This window comes from Cetorhinus maximus, chromosome 2, assembly GCF_964194155.1.
Source record: "Cetorhinus maximus chromosome 2, sCetMax3.hap1.1, whole genome shotgun sequence".
Lineage (NCBI taxonomy): Eukaryota > Metazoa > Chordata > Chondrichthyes > Lamniformes > Cetorhinidae > Cetorhinus > Cetorhinus maximus.
In genome coordinates this window covers 107,462,217-107,483,410 of record NC_135880.1, presented here as the reverse complement: position 1 = coordinate 107,483,410, position 21,194 = coordinate 107,462,217, and the positions used below count along the sequence as shown (strand labels likewise).

At 41.4% G+C, this 21,194-nt stretch overlaps 1 protein-coding gene across 9 annotated transcripts in view; it reads left to right on the top strand.

Moving 5' to 3' along the window:
- agtpbp1 (ATP/GTP binding carboxypeptidase 1) overlaps positions 1–21,194 on the top strand; it is a 360,842-nt gene that overhangs the window by 143,495 nt on the left and 196,153 nt on the right. For all 9 annotated transcript variants that reach the window (XM_078568039.1, XM_078568065.1, XM_078568001.1 and 6 more), the window contains 3 exons: positions 12,760–12,906; positions 19,518–19,649; positions 20,120–20,213. In XM_078568039.1, the coding sequence (XP_078424165.1) occupies positions 12,760–12,906; positions 19,518–19,649; positions 20,120–20,213 (373 nt within the window). The remainder of the gene's footprint in view (positions 1–12,759; positions 12,907–19,517; positions 19,650–20,119; positions 20,214–21,194) is intronic.

The following is a 21,194-nucleotide window of genomic DNA, read 5'->3' as shown; positions in this document are numbered from 1 at the left end:
GAGAGATTCTTTCCCTTGGAACTGAACCCCTGTTAGTACTAAAAGACTATCAACATGGGAAATGTGAGCACAGTCCAGTAATTTAAATGCCAATATCAATTCTGGAATTTCAAGTTCAAATCATTGTAGTCTCCTGTACCATTTATCAAAATTCTTGATATATTCTTCCATGGACTGATCACCTGATTTCCTAAACCTATCAAAGATCATCCAAGTTTCATACACTTCAAACAACTCATCCTTTTTGTAGAACTTATCCAAAAATTGTATCAGACAGTTTAATCCCTCTTCATGATCCAAATCATCCACTTTACACCTGAAAATACTTTACTCCTCTTATTTATCTTACTTTTGGCTGGTAATGATAATGACAAAGCCATACCTTGCTTCTTCCAGGGTATAACAGTAACCCAGGTCCACATTTCAACTTCAGCCTTCCGTTGCTGATAAGGTTCAGAGTCAGAAAAAAATTGGTGGATAGTCAAAGCTTGCGATTTTGCACCATTCTTCCACCATTCCATAACTTAAATTGTTAGTAACAGTACACTTCTTTTCCCTCAGAGGACTGAGACAGAAATCTTCACATACAGCAATCAATCAGCAAAGCTTTAAGTTCATCCTCTGCTACCATGTTACTCACAATCAGAGATTGTGATGGAAGAATTAATCTAGACTGATCTCTTGGTTAAAGCTAGTTTACTTCCTAATAGCTTCCACACAAAGTGTTCCAGCTATACCTTTTTATTCTATTCGGATGGGATAATTAATGTCCATCACCATAACTAACAATTGGTTTTAACGAGATGATTGCCATATTAACATTGGGGAGGGTTGAAAATAACTTGATATGGGAGTGAGAACCAGCAGGAAAAACAAGATTCACAAAGAACTAGGTGAGATAAATAGCAGTAGAATAAATATATTAAGGTATTGGGTGGGGTCAGAATAAGAGGAAATGCAATAAGGCATCAGTTGGGTTTACTGTGCATGTGGAAAATTGTCCAGGTATGTTCTGTACACAAAAAGCAGCACGAAGGGAGTCAGCAATAGTGCTATGAAATGGCACTGGCTTAGCAGTAACCTACTCATTGACGCTCAGTTTGGGTTCTGCCAGGGTCACTCAGCTTCTGACCTCATTGGAGCGTTGGTTAAAACATGGACAAAAGAGCTAAACTCCAGAGGTGAGGTGAGAGTGACTTGACATCAAGGCAGCACTTCACTGACTGTGGCATCAAGGAGCCCTAGCAAAACTGGAGACAAGGGCAACCAGGGGGAAAACTCTCCGCTGGTTGGAGTTGTACCTAGCACAAGGGAAGATGGTTGTGGTTGTTCAAGATCAATCATCTCAGTTCCAGGGCATTCCTGTAGGAGTTCCTCAGAGTAGTGTCCTAGGCCCAACCATCTTCAGCTGCTTCATTAATGTGCTTCCTTCCATCCTAAGGTCAGAAGTGGGGATGTTCGCTGATGATTGCACAATGTTCAGCACCATTTCGCTACTCCTCAGATACTGAAGCAGTCCATGTTCAAATGCAGCAAGACCTGGACAATATCCAGGCTTGGGCTGACAAGTGCCAAGTAACATTTGCACCACACAAGTGCCAGGCAATGACCATCTCCAACAGGAGAGAATCTAACCGCTGCCCCTTAACATTCAGTGGTATTACCATCGCCAAGTCCCCCACTATCAGCATCCTGGGGGTTACCACTGACCAGCAACTGAACTGGGCTAGCTATATAAATACAGTGCCAAAAGAGCAGGTCAGAGGCTAGGAGTCCTGCTGCAAGTAACTCACCTCCTGACTACCCAAAGCCTGTCAACCATCTACAAGGCACAAGTCAGAAGTGTGATGGAATACTCTCCACTTGCCTGGATGAGTGCAGCTCCAACAACACTTGAGAAGCTTGACATCATTCAGGACAAAGCAGCACGTTTGATTGGCACCCATCCACAAACATTCACTCTTGCTACCACTGGCGAAGAGTGGCAGCAGTGTGTAGCATCTACAAGTTGCACTGCAGGATCTCATCAAGGCTCCTTAGACAGCACCTTCCAAACCTATGACCGCTACCAGCTAGAAGGACAAGGGCAGCAGATGCATGGGAACACCACCACCTGGAAGTTCCCTCCAAGCCACACACCATCCTGGCTAAGAAATATATCACCGTTCCTTCACTGCTGCTGGGTGAAAATCTTGGAACTCCCTCCCTAACAGCACTGAGCGTACCTACACTTCATGGACTGCAGCGGTTCAAGAAGGGAGCTCACCACCACCATCTAAAGGGCAATTAGGGATGGGCAGCAACGCCCACATCCCCTGAATGAATTTTTAAAAAGTGAATGCACAGAGTGTGATAATTAAGGTCGGTGAGCTGCAGGTGCAGAAAGCACGTAGGAATATGATGTCATGGTGCTAATGGAGACCTAGCTTGAAAATGGGCAGGACTGGGTACTACATTTTCTAGGATACAGGTGTTCAGGAAAGATATGGGCCGGAAGGAAGGGAGGAGGAGTGGCAATATTGATTAAGGTGAATATTATAGTGTTAGAGAGAAAATGTCCTAGTTGGTTCAAGGATGCACAATCTACTTGGATGGAACTAAGAAACAATAGAGAGGTACCATTTCATGACTGAGTGCATTTTATATGCCACCAACTAGAGGGAAAAATATAGAGGAACAAAATTGCAATGACATTTTTGAGAGGTGCAAGAAACATAGAATAGCTATGATATAGATAGTAATAGTGTAAAGGGGAGAGAGAGGGCAGAGTTCCTGAAGTGCATTCAGGACAAGTTTCTGGGCAGAATCTTCTGGTTGGTGTGCAGGGGCGGGGCCCGCTCACCGAGGCATAAAATGATGCGCGGTGATGTTGGGACCCACACCCGACGTCACCGCGCGTCATTTAGATTTTCAGTTTGGCGGGTGTGCAGCTGAGTCAGCTGCACACCCGCCGAACTGTCAAAGGCCTATTAAGGCCATTTAAATATCAATTAAACTAATAAATTGAGCTGACCATCCAACCTTAAGGTTGGCGGGCAGGCAAAGAGCCCAAGCGGCCTTCGCATTTTTCATGGAACCTCATCCACAGTCGGGATGAGGTTTCATGAATGTATTTAAAGTGTTTTAAAAGTTTTTAATAAAATTAACGGATATGTCCCAGCTCATGTGACAGATTCATGCCCTTAAAGTTTTTGTTTACTTTTAATCAATGTTTCATAACTGAAACTAATTGCCCCGAGGCTGCCTGGAAGAGCGCACTCCTGACTCCCCCCCCCCCCCCCCCGGCCCCGCCTGCACAGGGAGCGCACAGTGCTTCCGGGTGCACGTCACGCTGGGCGGGCCTTAATTGGCCTGCCCACGTAAAATGGCGGCACAAACCTGATTGGGGGCGCTGATCGGGCCTGTGCCCGCCCCTGCACAACCCCCCCGATGGGGGAAAATTCTACCCTCTGGCCCAACAAGGAAGCAAGCATTGCTGGATGTGGTTCTGGTGAATGAGGTAGGACAGGTAGATTAGGTGTCAGCGGGGGAAGTATCCACGGGTCAGTGAACGTGGTGTCATAAGGTTTAGGTTAACTGTAGAAAAGGGCAAGGAGCAAACCAAAATAATAAAAACTAAAGGGGGAGGGCCAATTTCAGTGGGGTGAGAATTCACCTGTCCCACTTAAATTAGAATCAAAGATTGGCAAGCAAAACTGTTATTGAACAATGTCTTTAAAGAGGATATCGTTTGGGTATAGTCAAGGTACAATCCCATTAGTGGGAATGGTAGGACAAACAAAGCCAGAGCTCCATGGATGATGTAAAAGCTAGGTAGTAAGATGATGCAGAAAAAGTGAGCGTAAGACAGCTGTCATGTTGAAAATACAAATGAGAGCCAGAGTTAATATAGAAAGTTCAGAAGGGAAGTGGAAAAAAAAAGAATGTTGAAGAGAGATTACAAGAAGAGACGGACAGCCAACATAAAAGGGAATCCAAAAATCTTCCATGTTGATAGTAAATGGGTTTTAAATGGAGGAATGGGGCTGTTTGATGGCCAAAAAGGGGATTCATGTGTGGAGGCAGAGGGCATGGTCAAGGCACTAAATAAGTACTTGCATCTGTCTTTACTCAGATGTTGCCAAAGTAGTAGTGAAAGAGGAGGTAGTTGAGTTACAGGATGACTTAAAAATGATGACAAGGAGTTATAAGAAAGGCTGGCTGTACTTAAAGTTGATAAGTCCCCAGGACCAGATTAGATGCTTTTCAGGACACCGAGGAAAGGAAGGGCGTAAACTGTGGAGGCACTGGCCAGAGGACTGGAGAATTGCATATGTTGCACCTTTATTCAAAAAAGGATGCAATGATAATACCAGCCACTCCAGACCATAAGACATAGGAGCAGAAGCAGGCCATTCAGCCCATCGGGTCTGCTCCACCATTCCATGAGATCCTGGCTGACTTGATAATCCTCAATTCCACTTTCCTGCCTTTTCCCCATAACCCTTGATTCCCTTACTGATTAAACATCTGTCTATCTCAGCCTTGAATATACTTAATGACTCTACAGCCCTCTGTGGAGAAGAATTCCGCAGATTCACTTTTTTTTTAATTCATTCAAGGGATGTGGGCTTCACTGGTTGGGCCAGCATTTATTGTACATTCCTAGTTGCCCTTGAGAAGGTGATGAGCTGCCTTCTTGAACCGCTGCAGTCCATGTGGTGCAGGTACACTCACAGTGCTGTTAGGAAGGGAGTTCCAGGATTTTGACCCAGTGACAGTGAAGGAACAGTGATATATTTCCAAGTCAGGATGGTGAGTGACTTGGAGGGGAACTTCCAGGTGGTGGTGTTCCTGACCCTCTGAGAGAAGAAATTCCTCCTCATCTCTTGTCTTAAATGGATGACCCCTTACTTTGAGATTATGCCCTCTGGTTCTAGACTCTTCCACAAGGGGAAACAACCTCTCAGCATCTAACCTGCTAAGCCCCCTAAGAATCTTGTAAGGTCGCCTCTCATTCTTCTAAACTCCAATGAGTACAGGCCCAACCTACTCAACCTCTCCTCATAAAAAAGTCCCTCCATACCTGGGATCAGCCTAGTGAACCTTCTCTGGACTGCCTCTAATGCCAGTATATCTTTCCTTAGATAAGGGGACCAAAATTGTTCACAGTATTCTAGGTGTGGTCTAACTAGTGCCGTGTAGTTTTAGCCATGTAGTTTTAGCAAGACTTCCCAATTTTTATATTCCATTCCCTTTGAATAAAGGCCAGCATTCTATTTGCCTTCCCTATTACCTGCTGAACTTGAATGCTAGCTTTTTGTGATTCATGCACAAGGACTGCCAAATCCCTCTGCTACAGCTTTCTGCAGTCTTTCTCCATTTAAATAATATTCATCTCCTCTATTCTTCCTTCAAAAGTGCATAACCTCACATTTTCCCACATTATGTTCCATCTGCCAAGCTTTTGCCCATTCATTTAACCTTTCTACATCCCTCTCTAGATATTTTGACCCCTTGCCCTCCCACCTATTTTTGTGTCTTCCGCAAACTTGGCGATAGTACATTCACTTCCTTTAACCAAGTCATTAATATATATTGTAAATAATTGTGGCCTCAGCTCTGATCCCTGTGGCATTCCACTAGTTACAGGTTACCATCCTGAAAATGCCCCCGTTATCCCAACTCACTCTCTCTCTCTTCCATTAGTTAGTCAATCCATGCTAGTACACTACCCCCCAACACCATGGGCTCTTATCTTATTAAGTAGCCGTATGTGCGGTACCTTATCGAACACCCTTTGGAAATCCAAATATATTACATCTACTGGTTCCCCATTATCTATCCTGCTTGTTATCTCCTCAAAGAATTCTAATAAATTTGTCAGGCATGATTTCCCCTTCATGAAGCCATGCTGACTCTGCTTGATCATGTCATGTATTTCTAAATGCTCTGCTATTACACCCTTTATAATAGACGCTAACATTTTTCCAATGACAGATGTTAAGCTAACTGGCCTATAATTACCTGTTTTTTGTCTCTTTCCCTTTTTGAATAAGGGTGTTACATTGGCAGTTTTCCAATCCTCTGGGACTTTTCCAGAATCTAAGGATTCTTGGAAGATTACTACCGGTGCATCCACTATTTGTGTAGCTACTTCCTTTAATATCCTAGGATGCAACCCATCAGGTTTAGGGGACTTATAGGTCTTTAGCCCCATTAGTTTCCCTAGTACTTTTTCTCTAGTGATAGTTACTGTATTTATTTCCTCCCCTCTTTTCGTCCCTTGATTATTTAGTATTTTTGGAATGCTATTAGTGTCTTCACCGTGAAGACTGATGCAAAGTATTTATTTAACTCCTCTGCCATTTCCTGGTTTCCCCATTATTATTTCCCCATATTATTATTTCCAGGCCAGTCAGTTTAACCTTGATGATGAGAAAGCTTTTAGAAATGATAATCCAGAACAAAATTAACAGTTATGAGGAAATGGGGATTAATTAAGGAAAGCCAGCATAGATTGGTTAAGGGAAAATCGTGTTTAATTAATTTGCTTTAGCTTTTAGATGTGGTAACAGAGAGGGGTAATGAGGGCGATATGGTTGATGCGATGTGCATTGACTTTCAATAGATGGTGGATAAAGTATCATATAACAGGCTTATCAGTAAAGTTGAAGCCTGTAGAATAAAAGGGTCAGTGACCGATGGATATGAAGTTGGCCAAATGATAGGAAGCAGAGCAGTGGCGAATGGTTGTTCTTTGAACTACAGGATTGGTGTATAGTGGTCAGTATTAATACCACTGCATTCTTTGATCTGTATTTATGACCTAGGGCAAAATTTTACCCCCGTCGGGAATTAAGGCCCGCCCAGCGTGACATCCGCCAGGAGGCGCTATGCGCTCCCTGTGTGGGCGGGGGGGCGGATTCCCTCAGCCAAGAGTGCTCTCTTTTGCGTATGTGTGCAAAATAGCACACAGATCTCCCTGAGGCTAAGTGCTGCCTCAGGGAGATCGGCCCAGATTTTCAACTTTATTAAAAGGAGTTAAAAAATGTTCCCTGCCATGTCCCCTCATGTGACACTGTCACATGATTTGGGACATGTGCATAACTTTTATTTGGACCTTTCATTAAAATTTAAATACCCTCATGAAACCTCATCCCGCCAGTGGATGAGGTTTTGTGTTTTTTCACAAGCCCGCCTGGTTGGACGGGCAGGTCCATCAATGAGCTGAATTGGTTTTCTAATGGCCTTAATAAGCCGTTGACAGGTTGGCGGGTGCACATCCGACTCGGCTGCGCCCCCGCCAACCTGAGAATGGAAATGACACGGGGTGACGTCGGGAGTTCCACCCGACGTATCCCCGCATAATTTTACGTGTTGGCGAGCGGGCCCCGCCCCTGCTTGCCGACCAGAAGATCCTGCCCCTAGACTTATGTGTGCAAAGCACAGTTTCAAAATTTGAAAATAAGACAAAACTTGGACATATTGTGAACTGTGAGGAGGATAATGAAGGACCGAAGGTATGGTTGCTAAATTTATTGATGACACAAAAGTAGGTAGGATAGTAAGATGGGAAGAGGACACAAGGAGGCTATGAAGGGATATAAATGAGTTAAGTGAGTAGGCAAAGATCTGGCAAAAGGAGTATAATGTGGTAAACTGTAAAATTGTCCATTTTGGCAGGAAAAATAAAAAAGCAGCATATTGTCTAAATGGTGTGAGATTGCAGAACTCTGAGATGCACAGGGATCTAGGTGCCCTAGTGTATGAATCACAAAAGGCTAGCATGTGGGTTCAGCAAGTATTTAGGAAAGCTAATAGAATGTTATCATTTATTGCGAGTGGAATTGAATACAAAAGTGGGAAGGCTATGCTTCAGTTATACAGGGCATTGGCGACCACATCTGGAGTAGTGTGTGCAGTATTGGTCTCCTTATTTAAGGAAGGATGTAAATGTGTTGGAAGCAGTTCAAAGAAGATTTACTAAACTAATACCTGGATTGAGCGGGTTGTCTTATGTGGAACGGTTGGACAGGTTAGGCTTGTATTTGCCGGAGTAGAAGAGTGAGAGGTGACTTGATTGAAACATACAAGATCCAGAAGGGTCTTGACAGAGTTGAAATGAAGAGGATGTTTCATCTTGTGGGAGAATCTAGTACTAGTGGCCATTAGGGGTCACCCATTTTGGACAGAGATGAGAAATGTTTTCTCTGAGGTTTGAGTGCCTTTGGAACTCTTCCTCAAAAGGTGGTGGAAGCAGAGCCTCGGAATATTTTGAAGGCAGCGATAGATAGGTTTTTGATAAGTAAGGGGGCAAAAGGTTATCAGGGGTAGGTGGGAATGTACAGTTGTGGTTACAATGAGATCAGCCATGATCTTATTGAATGGCGGAGCAGGCTCGAAGGGCTGAGTGGTCTACTTCTCCTAATTTGTGTTATTGTATGTATGTTCATATGTTTAAGAGGACATAACAGGCTGGTGGAATGAATGAACTCTTGGCAAATGAAGCGGAGTGTGCTGTGAACATTTGGTTAGAAGAACAAGGAGAGACAGTATAATATGAAGCATAGAATCCTAAAGACCATGAGTAGAGGGACCTGGGGGTATATGTGCACAAATCACCAAAGGTGGCAGGGCTGTTTGAGAAAGCAGTTTATAAAGGATACAGGAACCTGGACTTTATAAATAGAGGATTATCCTGAGCATAAAAGCAAAGGGGGCTATGGTGAGCCCTTATAAAAAACCAGTCCAGCTTCAGTTGAGTATTACATCCCATACTAGGCACCACACTTTAGGAAGGATGTGAAGGCACTGGACAGGGTGCAGAAAAAAAATGACAAAAATGGTCCTGGAGGTGAGAGAGTTCAGCTACAAGAATAGATTAGAGAAACTAGAGCTGTTCTCCTTGAGAGAAGAGAAGGTTGAAAGGAGATTTGATTGTGATGCTCAAAATCATGAGGGGTCTTGACAGAGTAGAGAGGGAGAAACTATTCCCCTTGGTGGAAGGGTCAAGAACCAGTGGACACTGATTTAAGGTGATTCATGAAAGAACCCATAGGGAAAAACATTTTTAAGCAGTGAACGATTAGGATCTGGAATGCACTCCGAGAGTGTGGTGGAATCAGGTTTAATTGTGGTTTTCAAAAAGGAATTGGACAATTACATGGAGAGAAAAGGCAGGGGAGTAGCACTAACTTATTTGCACTCTCAGAGCTACAACACTGGCATCTACCTGGCAATGTGGAAAATTGCCCAGGTATGTCCTGAACACGAAAAGTGAGACAAATCCAACCTGGCCAATTACCACCCAATCAGTCTACTCTCCATCATCAGTAAAGTGATGGAAGTGGTCAGCAACTGTAGTAGTCATTAAATGGTTGCTAAGTGTATTTAGAGCAGACCACCCAGTTACTCTTGTGTGGGGTGTGGTCAGATACAAATATTTTCCATGATTTTGCTGATTTCTCTTTTGACCTGATGTTGTTTGTAAAATACTTTGTCCTCCTGAGCAATCGTACATTGAGAAAACATTTTTTGAGCAATTTGAACAGAAATTCTTTAACCACCAGCAAATATAAAGATGAAAATGCTCTCACAATAAAAATAGCTTTACTCACAATAAAAAATAGTGCTATCAAGCGGCACCTTCCCATGCAATCGCAGAAGGTGCAACACCTGCCCCTTTACCTCCTCCCTCCTCACTGTCTAGGGCCCCAAACACTTTAAGCAACACTTCACTTGCACCTCCTTCAATTTGACCTACTGTGTTCGCTGTCCCCATTGTGATCCCCTCTACTTTGGGAGACTAAATGCAGACTGGGTGACTGCTTTGCAGAACACCTTCGCTCAGTCTGCAAGCATGACCCAGACCTTCCTCTCGCTTGCCATTTGAATGCACTGCCTTGTTCTCATGCCCATATGTGTGTCCTTGGCCTGCTGCAATGTTCCAGTGAAGCTTGATGCAAACTGGAGGAACAGCACCTCATCTTCCATAGAGCCTTCAGGACTTAACATTGAGTTCAACAACTTCAGACCATGAACTCTTCTCCTCTAGCTTTACCTTTTTTCAATCCAATTTATTTATTTTTATTTATTCTTATATATATATTTTTAATTTATTCATTAAAATTTTTTTTCCTGTATTTTTTAATATCCTTTTTTTAAAGTCTCTCTCTCTCTCTCTCTCTCTCTCTCCCCCCCCACACCCCCCAAAGGGCCATCTGTCACTTGTTTCTATGTTGTGCTTTCAGAGAGCGCTGACCCTTGTTCGGCTATTAACACATTATGCTATCTTACTTTAATGTTGCTATCAGAACTTTCTTTAGTCTTTAACACGACCATTAACTCTCCCTTTGTTTTGTGTCCATGGCCTGAAGTTCCAGCTCGGTGGGCCCAGGAGTGGTTGGGAAATGGACTATCGACCGCGATTGGCCAGCCAGCTTGAAGCACGTGCTGATACAATCAGCGCTGCCTGGGTTGAGGGTGGGAGGAGGGCAAGCTCTGAAGTCGGCGTGGGCGCGGAGGAGCTGCCTCAGGGAGCCGAAGAATTTAAATGCACAAAATAAAGATTTTAAAAACTTGGAAAAAATACCCATGCATCAGAATCAGTCACTGGAACATATGGATGATGATAAATTCTGTAAACATTTTTAAAAAATTAATATCGGAAACCTCATCCTTGGTTGAGGTTTATAATCTTGATAGGGCAGATTTAATTGTTTTCCCTGTCCCTATTTTTGGCTGCTCATGTTTGCCTTTCCAAAAGGTTTTTCAAACATAAATACAATGTGAATGCCGTTTGGATACACCTGCCAACTGTAACGTTGGACGGGCAGCAAAAATCCTAGTTAATTGCGCCATCTTATTTGTCGGCAGGTGCGCTTCCGAGTTTAGTGCGTTCCCGCTGAGTGAAATATTGCGCTAGTGTGCAATGATGTCGGGACGTTCGCCCAACGTCATCATGCACTATTTTATGCCCGAGCATGTCGGGCGCGCGCCCGCACGCGGAGTGAAAAATTCTGCCCCGTTACATCTTTGTCAATCTCTCCTGAGCTCCTACCTATCCCCCGACCTTCTATTTTGCTCCACCTGTTCCACCCTTCTTAAACCGTATAATATTTATCACATTTCTACTTCTCTTTAGCTTTGAAGAAGAGTCATATGGACTTGGAACACCAACTCTTGTTTCTCGCTCCACAGATGCTGCCAGATCTGCTGAATTTTTCCAGCGTTTTCTGTTTTATATCACTTTTCACAGATCTGTCCTGAGTGGTAGTTTTGTGCTCCCATCAAAATAGCCTGCTCCTCCTCCTAAATTTCTACCACTTTGGTCTTTACCTGTAGTGCATAAACAATGACAATGGAAAATAAAGATTTAGTGGCAAGTTTGGTCTTTGTTTTTGGAATAATATGAAAACCATGCAAATCACCCATCTATCATGCATATGCATAGTTTGGAGAGGGGGAATTACTTTTAAAGGTTAATTAATTAGAATTAAGCCTCTGGTCAAAATGAACTGGCACTATGATCTACGTCTAGGTACTTTATATGATGTTGGAATGAAGATCATGTATGGCACCACCTATTTGCAATTTACTACTTTTAATGTATGTGCTCAGAACATATCAAGCTAGACTATATTCCCATGCTCATGGAGAATGCATGTTATTTGAAGAACAAGATTTTTAGTGGACTCAAGCAGTGATTTGGTACTAAGAATTTCTAAACTTAGAAATGTGACAATCTATTGTCAGGTGTATCCAAACAGTATTCACATCGCCTTTCCAAAAGGTTTTGCAAATAGAAAACCAAACATGAGCAGCCAAAAATAGGGAAGACAATTAAATCTGCCCTATCCAGATATAGTGCAACCTATCACACGAATCATGCAATCACCTTGGAGACATAAGATGAGAACCAGCTGCTAATTCAGGGGAAACTGGAAAATTCCTCTCCAATTCCCAAAGGCAATTGAACATAATTCCAAGAAACTGCGGTCCCCATAAAACCTTATTGTCAGAATTATTTGGAAACAATCCCTCTAATATTTGATTATGTTATGCAATGCTGGATTTTTAGCTTTAGAATTATGTATACATTTTTGTATAGCTCGTCACACTTGTGCCTTTTCCCATTTTTAAGAATTTGACTGCTAGCGTCTACTCCAATTGAATCAATGATTTATTTCAAAAAACTTGAAAGATCCAGAATTTTTAAATTAAGCAATTTGAATGGAACACAATGGGAGGCATTTGATGCTTGAAAAATGCAGATTTGTAGCACTTTAGATTAAGAGCAATAGACTACCAGATGACGCATGCCAATTTTGAAGAATTGAGCATTTTGCGACTTTTGCACTCGTTCAGCAATAAGAACTCCCAAATGAGAGGTAGCAGAGAACAATTGTTCCTACTGTTCTTAATATTTCTACTCTCTGTTTGTAAATATGCTAGAATCCTAGGGTAATTGTGGTTAATTTTGCTGAATTGCTAATGAATGTTTAACTTACTAGTGAAGAAAATGAAGATGAGAGATCTAAGACGGTTGTTGTTTATAGAATGCTCCATCATTTTAAGCATTATGGCGATATATTATGCTTCTTGTGATTTTCATACAATGTATTGGTGGAGTTCTTTCTGTAAAAGTGACTTAACAATCTCGACCAATGACTTAAGAACCAGATTCACCTGATGCATAAAATAAGATATTGCCTAGGTAATGTTTGTACATTCATCGTACATGTGCAAATAAAAACAAATTTCTGATTTGTCTTCTAGGAGGAGGACGCAGGTGTGGTGTTTTGGTTTCCAAAGGAGGAAGCCAAATTCTCCTTCAGTTGCTGTTCAGTGCCAGTAAAGATTCTCCTCCAAATGAAGAGGTTATGGTGCAACTACATTCCATTCTGGCAAAGATTGGACCAAAAGGTGTTTTTTTATTTAGTTGAACTAAATGTGAGGATGCCTTAGTACTAAGAAAATGTTTATCTAATCATCATTTCCCATGCTAAATATTCTTTTCAGGGGTCTATTCTGCTCTTTGAATACTGCTAGACTGAACAGGCAGGCCTTGATTAATCAAAAGCATCGCATTTTCAACAAAGCAGCATGCCTCATAGACATCATAGAAGTGTCATCTTAGATTATGTACAGAAATCCTGAGAGTTGGATTAACTCAATTCTGATAATGCTACCACTAAATCAAGCTGATATGCAGTCGACTTCTAACGCACTCTGAAATGGCAAGCTAGTCAGTTGTAGAATCCTTTGCCAGGAAGGCTCTTTAGGCTGAAGGATTGTAACTACTGAATACAATCTATAAAACTTATAATATTTTTAACTACATACTTGATGCTTGTGGCAAAGTTGATATCAATAACGTTTGAAACAATGGAATCCTTTTAGGGTGCATTATGTCAATAAGTACAAGATCAAGTGTAATCTTCAGACGAAGCAGTATGGAGAGCAGGCATAATTAGACCAGGGCGCTCAACTGTAATTCATTCCTCATTTTAAAGTCAAATATTTTGTCCTTAGTTTTACTTTGGTTTTCTATTATTTAGAATTAAATAAAAAATATATTGGGGAAACAGAGAATAAGAGTGAATAAAAACACAATGGCTAGAATACTCAGCAGGTCAGGTAGGATCTGTGGCGGGAGGAGCAAGGTTAATATTTCAGGTTGAAGATCTTTTGTCAGAATGGGACTTAGAGTTGTAACAGGTTTTAAACAAGTACAGACAAAGCGAAAGAACAAAAAGGAAAGTCTGTGATAGTGTGGAAGGAAGGAGTGTTTAAATGACAAAAGGGATGATGGCACAAGGCAAAAGGCTTGATAATGGGACAAGAAAGAAGCAAAAGATGAATCTAGAGGAGATATAAATGGAGAAAGCTAAATCATCAGCTGTTATTGTCCAAAAGAAATATGTTTAGAGGTTATGATCTGAAATTGTTGAACTCAAATATTGAGTCCAGAAGGCTGTAAATTGCCCAATCGAAACATGAGTCTGGTCCTCGAGTTTATGTTGAACTACACTGGAACAGTGCAGGAGGCCAGAGAGAAGAGAGGTAAGTGTGAGGGTGGGACGGAGAACTAAAGTTCCAGGCGATTGAAAGCTCTGGGTCACACTTATGGACTGAATGGGTTACTGATTTGCAAAGATCCCCGACCTGTTTGGTCTCCCCAGTTATAGAGAAGAGTGTGCAGCTGCAGAGAATACTTAAAGCAACCAGGCACTTAAAAAAAAAAACCAAGCCATGCAGAGCAACCGAATTGTAAAGGGTGAATTAATCGTGAGCAGTGACTGCAGCACACTAAATTTAAACAATTACAAGTAAATTGCTGTGTCTCCTGGAAGGATTTTTGGGGCCTCTTCCTCAGGTGCGAAGGGATGAGGTAAAAGAGCAGGTGTTACATCACTTGCCTTTGCATGAGAAGCTGCCATAGGAGGGGGTATTGGAGGTGATTGAGAAGTGGACTAGGTGCCACAGAGGGAAAAGCCCTTTGGAATACTGGGAGGGGAGGAGAGGATGTGTTTGGTGGTAGCATTACAATGCAGGTGGCGGAAATGGAAAAGGATGCTCTGCTGATTGTGGAGTGGAAGGTGTGGAGCAGGGGAACTCTATTGTGGATCTGGAAGGGAGGGGATGGAGTGAGAGAATAATTGTGGAAAATGGAATGGACAGTGTCTAGGGATAGGTTTTTCCGGTCGGCGAGCAGGGGCGGGGCCCACTCGCTGATGTGTTAGATGACGTGGGGATATGTCGGGCGTGCGTCCCGACATCACCTCGTGTCATTTAGACTTTCAGTTTGGTGGGCATGCAGCCGATTCGGCTGCGCGCCCGCCGAACTGTCAATGGCCTATTAAGGCCATTAAAAAACTATTTAACTTGATTGATGGACCTGCCCGTCCAACCTTAGGGTTGGCAGGCAGGCCGGGAGTCCAGGCGTGCCTCGGAAAAATCACAAAACCTCATCCGTGGGCAGAATGAGGTTTCATGAGAGCTTTTACATGGTTATCAAATGTTTAAATAAAAGTTAAGGACACATCCTAACTCATGTGACAGTGCCACATGAGGGGACATGACGGGGGAATTTTTTTTTTTCTATTGTTAACGTTTTTAAATTTGGCGCTGATCTCCCTGAGGCAGCACTTAGCCTCAGGGAGATGTTTGCGCTCTTTCGTGCACATTAATTGGCCCGCCCGTGTAAAATGGCAGCGTCCACCTGACCGGGGCGCGCTGATTGGATGTCTGGCTACTGGCGCTCGCTCCTGTACTTCCCTCTTCCCCCCCCCCACCTGCCGACGGCGGGGGAAAATGTTCCCCTCTGACTTTTTCAACCATGGTAGGGGTGGAGAATGAGGAACCCTTGGTGAGGAAAAGGATGATTTATCATAAGAGTGGGGATGGATTGCCAGTGCTTCGCCGTGAGGCCATCACATGGAGTGGCGTGAGGGGAGCTATTGGTGGCGCCAGGTGCTGGAGCTGGAGTCTGAGACTTCACCCAGAAGTGTGGGGCTAGCTTCCATATCTTGTGCCATGATCACCCAGCAGCTTGAACAGACTGGGACCCCCATTCCCAACAGCAGGTGAGAGCCAAGTTTCACTGCTTCATGAGCCAGGAGCTGGGGTTTAATGGTGCCACAATGACTCACTTTGAGAGTCTGGTCAGGCCGAACAAGACTTGCACATGCTGGGCAGTGGGCTGAGTTCAATGGGCCAGAATGCAGAAAATATAAGGTGCTTGCGATTTGCAGTTATTCTTATTTGATGTTCTGATCTTCACTACTTGGCAGATGCCCATCATCATTGTGCTTAAAAGGAGATGAAAGTTAAATTTGTGGCGTTTGTTGGTAGGGGTCGGTGGGACAAAAGCTGGAGAGGGTGAGCCGGGGGTACTGGAGTGCAAGTGGGGCCTTTCTTTCTCTGTGCACTCTGGCCCTATGGACCATGAGGCACATAAGGAAGCATTTTTCTCTTTATGCAATGAATTGGTAGATTCTGAAATGCATTACACTGCAGATTCAAATTAAAAAAAAACTCAAAAGCTATTTGGATAAATCCTTGAAGGAGAAATTTTTTGCAGGGCAGTGGGAAAAGACTAAAGGCCCAAGGCTGATCCTTGGTATGTGCTGAGTTGGTCAACCTTGGCTTGGGTGATTAGATTTACATTAGTCCTCAGCATCCCTTGGTTTGTGGAGAAAAATCAGTCAGAATTCTTATTCCTTCCTGATACTCAGTGACCTTTGCTAGAAGTTTGTATGAGGATTTTTGGCTAGCACAGTACAGTAAGAACCATCCCCATCATTCAGTCTCCTTTCATTATGTACTGGCACAAATGATCTATTACCTGTGGAACAGTACTTCAGGGAATCAATTCCTTTAGGAAAGAACATACGTAACAAGCATACAAGAATGGACATGAAAAGATCATTTCATCAGTCAAACCTATATGATCCTGTACAGTATAAACCCCGTTTTCCCCTCCTGCCCCTATATGGCCACATAATCTCCTGGAATAGGCAAAAAAGGAGGAAGAAAGCTTGGATGAAAGGGATATGCTCCTCTGACCCCAAAAAGTGATCAAACAAGCTCCAGGAGACCAATGTGACTGGGTGACACATCCCAGCAATTGCATCTACCTTATTAAGGAGTGGACTAAATGGAGACAAGAAAGGGGAAAATAGTACTAAATTCTTTCCTGTAGCCCATATGCCCTGGAATATGCTTATGACATGTTAAAATGTGGTTGGCTTTGCATCATGTGTTACTCCGAAACATTCTGGTTCTATTGCTGATTATGTTTTGTTGTTGTCCAGCTGAGAGCACATGGGGTCTTGATTTAATATCTCAGCCAAAATACTAAACCTCTGATAGTGAGCATTCCATCAGTATTGTCAGCCTAGATCTTTCTACTCAGTGGGACTTGAATGCACAACCTTCTGATTCAGAGGCGTGAGTGCTACCACAAGCCATGACTGATGTAGGCCAGAGCAGGTGAGAATGGCAAATTTCCTTTCCTAAAGGACATTAGTCAACCAATTGATTCTTTAATGACAATCCAACAGCTTCCTGGGCATTTTTTTTTTACTGATACCAGTATTTTATTTCCACTTTTTTTCTAATGAATTCATATTTGCAAACTGCCATGGTTGGATCTATGTGGTACGGTTGGATTTATGTTGTAACCATAATGGCTGGTATTTTACTACTTTTTAGAAATAAGCATGCCTGCACATTCAAAGAGAACAGCAAGTGTATCTTTCTATTTTTTTTTCAAAGAAACATAATTGGGTTAATAGTCAATACTGTGGAGTACCGCACCAAATTACAGAAAGCCAATATACCTACAGAATGTGCATATACTTTGCAAATGATTATCAACATAAAGGTGAGGTGATACATTTTGGTATGAATAAAGAGGTCACATATTCCTTGGAAGAATCTAAATGAGGTAGAGGAGCAAATGGATCAGGGAGGACATACATACAAATCACTAAATGTTGCCACACATGTTAATAAAACCAGTCAAAAAGTAAACTAAGCGTGCGGGTTTATTTCTACTGAAAAATAAAGAAGTTATGCTAAATTTGTATCGAACCTTAGTTAGACCACACTTTGGGGTACTGTCTTGGTAAAACCAAAAAATTGAAGCCCTGGAGAATGTATGTTCAGTGCTTCAAAGCTGTCTCCACATTAGTGATGGTTATGAATTTATTTTAAGCTTAAGTGAGATATAACGTATTGCAGGTTTTGAGCAGCAGTTTACAAAGAACAACTGAGATTTATATTATGTGTAATTGCCCTTTTGGTAGAAAGCATGGCCCCTTCCTTCTCACATACGTGTTTCACCTGTCTGGTGTCTTTCCTGACCCTTCTACACTGAAATTTGTCCCAGATCTTCTAGGTCATGCTCCAGAAACCCATCCAATCATAGGAGCAGCAAGTTCTGTGGTCAGGCATAGGGAGGCCTGGTACTCTTTCTTCCCGCCCCTCCGCCCCCCCCGTATCTGCTTTTTAACCTTAACACTAGTTTTTTCCGTGCTTGTTTTCTGTTTCCATGGTGATGCACAATTTCTAAATGTAATTAGAATCTAGTTTTAACATGCTTTTTTCCTAATAACAGGACTAAATCAATGCAACTAAACTAAGTTAATTAAGCTATAAACTGACAATATTAAAATTAGACTACAGTCTGACAAAACTTAATATTGAAAAGGGATTTAGTTGGTTATGTTTCAACAATTTGCAAGAGTTCAAACATTCCCAAAGCCACAAAGAGATAAGAGGTGAAACTGGTGAGAGCTTGTATTTTTTTTCTCTCATTTTGTGTTTTTCAGATTAACTAAGCCACTTGTGACCACCCAACATCTGCACTAAACAGAAAGTCCAAACCAGTGGTTTTCTTCAAAGCAAAGCTTTCAGATAAAATCTAAGGCTCATTTAACTCTTGCAATTCTTAAATGTGTATGATTCTGGTCACCATATTATAAAAAGAATATAGAGAGGCACTGGAGAGTGTGCAAAAAGGATTTGCAAAGATGATAGACTATCATCTATCAGGAAAGGATGAACAAAAGATGAGGCTGAAGGGGTAACCCATTAGATGTCTTTAGAATTCTGAATGCTTTTGATAGAGTAGACAGAGAGACTACTTCCACATGTGGGGAAGAGGAAAACTAGAGGCTATCATTATAAGATAGTCACCAAGAATCAGATGGGGAATTCAGAAGAAACTTTTACCCAGACAGTGGTGAGAATGTGAAACTCATTATTACAGGTAGTTGCTGAGGTGAATAGTATTGATGCAGTAAAAGGGAAGCTAGATAGAGAAATGGGAGTAGAGGATCATGCTGATAGAATTAGATGAGGAATGGCAGGAAGAGGATTTGATGAAGTATAAGTCCCAGCATGAACTGGTCCAAATGGCCTGTTTCTACTCTATATATTCTATGTAATAATCACAGTAATGAAAAATATCATGGAAGTTACTTTTTATTTGCAGTAACTGCTAATGCAAATTTTAGTGAGTATTGACTCCCTGCCTGTTTTTCTAAGAGGTTAGGTGCACTTATCACTAAATGAGAAAACAAAGTGTGTAGTTTGTGTCTAAAAACATAAAGATAAATTCATGGGAATTGGCAATGAATATTGGTATTAATACTTCTAGGTTAAAAGATTTGGAGTTAAACAGGGTTCTTATCTCTACCAAGTAGCTATTTAGTATAAAATCACTCATGCATATGGCACAATATGGTCATGTTTTCATGTAAGTGACTTTGTGCCATGTAATTCTTACTTCCTATAAGTATCACCAGTTTCCCTAAAGTCTAATAATTGGCATTGTTCTCTGATATCTGAAAGTTTAATTCAAAGAAAATCTTATACATTGGAATGATAAATATATTACAAAATTATTTGTTCCTTCAGTTAAAATGTAATCAGAAATCTATTGAAAATATCTAAATAAAATTTGAAACGTGAGATTTACTTAAAGTCTGTGGGACATTATTGTTTATCTTTGTTTCTTTGAATAGACAAAAAGTTTGGAGTCAAAGCCAGGATTAATGGAGCCTTGGGCATAACTTTTAGTTTAGTGAAACAAAACCTGCAAAACTCCAAGCTGATTTTACCTTGTCTGCAACTGCTTCGGGTTTATTCCAGCAACTGTAAGTAGAGAACAGAAAGTATTATCACTGCTAAATGTACATATAGTATTCAATTTAGCTGAACATTTCATGAACTGACTGAACACCTAGGAATTACTTGTATCTGTTTGACGTGATCAAGGAAAGGAAAAAAAAGGCAGCTAAGTTGTAAAAATTTTGAAAACTCGTGTTTTTCATTGAATTGGGTAAGGGAGTGGGCTATCATATTATTTGTCCACTTATGATTTGTGTGTGGACTTGGCTCAGATGGAACACAACCATATATGTAAATACATTTTAGCTTCAATGTAAAATATTCAAAATTGATCAGAAGAAGTTCTAATTTATTCTAAAACCAATGTGATTTATATAATATATCCATTGTCAAAATGCACTGTAGATATATTTTAGGTTTTTAAAAAAAACATTGCTGGAATTTACTTTGGTCTTAATAGTTGCACGATGTATTCATTTTTTCAACTTTTTTGCAGCTGTCAATGCTGTATCCTTGGGTAAAAATGGTGTTGTGGAACTTATGTTCAAGATTATTGGTCCTTTTAACAGGAAGAACACAAGCCTTATAAAGTAGGTACCATAATGAACTGTTTATTTAAAGCCTGAATAGATTGCATAGGGAAGCAATGTTTAAATCACAGAATTGTTACAGTGCAGGAGGCCATTCAGCCCATCGTGTCAACACCTACTCTCCAAATGGCTATTTCACCTAGTGCCATTGTCTTTACCAAGCAAGAAGATGCTACCCAGGCCATGGTGAAAGAGGAGGGACTTCAGTCACTAAAAGGGTTCAAAATTGATGAGGAGGTATTGGATAGGCTGTCCGCACTTAAAGTATACAAGGCACCGGGACCGGATGAGATGCATCCAAGGATAGTGAGGGTGGAAATTGCCGAGGTACAGGCCAACATTTTTCAGCCTTCCTTAGACTTGAGTCGTGCTAGAGGACTGGAGAATTGCAAACGTTATGCCCTTGTTCAAAAAAGGGTGCAAGGATAAGCCGAGCAATGACATATCAGTCAGTTTAATTTTGGTGGTGAGGAAACTTCTAGATGCTATAATTTGGGACAGGATTAATAGTTACATGGACAAATGCGGGTTAATTCAGGAGATCCAACATGGATCTCTTAAGGGAAAATTGTGTTTAACTAACTTGCTGGAGTTTCTTGAAGAGGTAACAAATGGTTGATGAGGGCAATGCTATTGATGTGATGTACATGGACTTCCAAAAGGCATTTGACACAGTGCCACACAACAGACTTGTTGGAAAATTTATATATATTACCGTACCATTTTTCACTTTTTTCTTGTAATACATTTCAAAACTGTCCTTTACTTAAAACCTTTCAGTAAAATTAACTAATGCCCAGAGATGCATTGTACTAGTACTAATTTTTGAACTTAGGACCTAAGAAAGATAGATCAATATATTTTCTAAATAGCAAGAATCTAGGAACTATGCGTAAGCAGAGAGATTTAGGGTCCAAGTAAAAATATCACTGAAAACTAGTGAATGGGTACAAAAAATAATTTTAAAGTGGTGCAGAGCAG